Here is a 1,370-nt window from a genome sequence, read left to right as displayed (position 1 = left end):
ACAGGATAATTTTATTAAAAGAGTAGAAGTAATTTGATTTACTAATAGTTTGTCTTATTTTGTATCTATTAGGATGTAAAGACTGGTCATGCTTAAAAATAATCATATCTGCATATTTTGGAATAAAAAAACTCAAAATTATGTAAAACTCATTTGTACCATCCACAGCTATAACATTGGGATCCCTTTGTAATCACAGTAAATATTTCTCAGCACATTCACGTATGTATATGACAATATTGGTGGCACTAAATATGACACCTCTTTTTTTCAGATATCAGAGCTGCTGATCCACAAGCTCAACCAAAACTCAGTGCACTTTGAGTTGAAGCCTGGCGTCCAAGTCCTTGTCCACGCAGCTCACTTAACAGCAGGTCAGTTTCCATGTGCCTGGTTCCTGGCTCATGTTTCTGGCAAAGAGAGATCCAAATTTGTGTTTTCTTCTGCATAAGCAAGGCTAGATAGCGCCATTGCTAATTGGAAATCAGGCATCAGTCCTTTGAGGTCCCCTTGCTTGGCATCTGTCCTTTAATGAGAGCCCACTTAGGAAACAGAATAAGGTGAGTTTTCCCACTTCATCCTTGTTAAAAACCATCAGTGAATCACCTAAATACATATTGTTCATATGACCGAGTGATAGCTTGTTTCTTTTCTACAGAAATCTTGAAAATAAAGTTAACCTTATAAGTATGTTTTTCCAGGTCTTTCTATAAAGCCCTGTTTTCATATCATTCCTGTTACTAAGAATTGTTCCAGATAAAAGTACTACAGTGGAAATACCAAGGACTTAGGAGTTACTCAGGGCTGTAGCCAGGAACTGAACCTCAGGTTGCTCATAATCCTGCAGTTTCTTAATCTCACTGAGTTTCTGTTTCTTTGCCTATAAAAGATGGGTAAAACTCCTCCATCTAAGGTTATGGGGAGGTTTCAGTGATAATGCAGGGAATTCCAAACACATAAAAGTAGATATTATTGTGTCACATAAAAAATGAATTTAGCAGTAAATATTCATCAAGTACTTATTTTTGCAGCATATGGTGCTAGGTGCTGCATGGAGTACAAGATCAGTGAGAAATAGCCTTTGTCCTCAAAGAGTTTGTAATCTGGTTGCAATGTGGGAAAGTTTAGCAGTAGCACAGTTGTGATTGTGCTGTGTGTGTGTGGATGGGGGAATGGAATGAACAGTAGGGGAGAGTAAAATGCATAAATGCTTGTATAGAGAGGCAACATAGTATTTAAGCCCTTAGCTTTTGCTGCCAGACCATTAATTTCAACGTTGGCCCCATCACTTACTCATCCTGTAAACCTGGAGAAGAGATTTGACTTCTGTGTACCTCCGTTTCCTCATCTGGAAAATAGAAATGGCAATC

At 38.0% G+C, this 1,370-nt stretch overlaps 1 protein-coding gene across 1 annotated transcript in view; it reads left to right on the top strand.

The window, feature by feature from the left end:
* SORCS1 (sortilin related VPS10 domain containing receptor 1) overlaps positions 1-1,370 on the top strand; it is a 555,760-nt gene that overhangs the window by 537,939 nt on the left and 16,451 nt on the right. The window contains exon 24 of the mRNA XM_023738816.1: positions 275-374. Coding sequence (XP_023594584.1) covers positions 275-374 — 100 coding nt within the window. The remainder of the gene's footprint in view (positions 1-274; positions 375-1,370) is intronic.

This window comes from Trichechus manatus, unplaced genomic scaffold (assembly GCF_000243295.1).
Source record: "Trichechus manatus latirostris isolate Lorelei unplaced genomic scaffold, TriManLat1.0 scaffold00007, whole genome shotgun sequence".
NCBI classification, from domain to species: domain Eukaryota; kingdom Metazoa; phylum Chordata; class Mammalia; order Sirenia; family Trichechidae; genus Trichechus; species Trichechus manatus.
The sequence above is the reverse complement of the archived record's forward strand: the minus strand, read 5'-3'. Positions and strand labels throughout refer to the sequence as shown.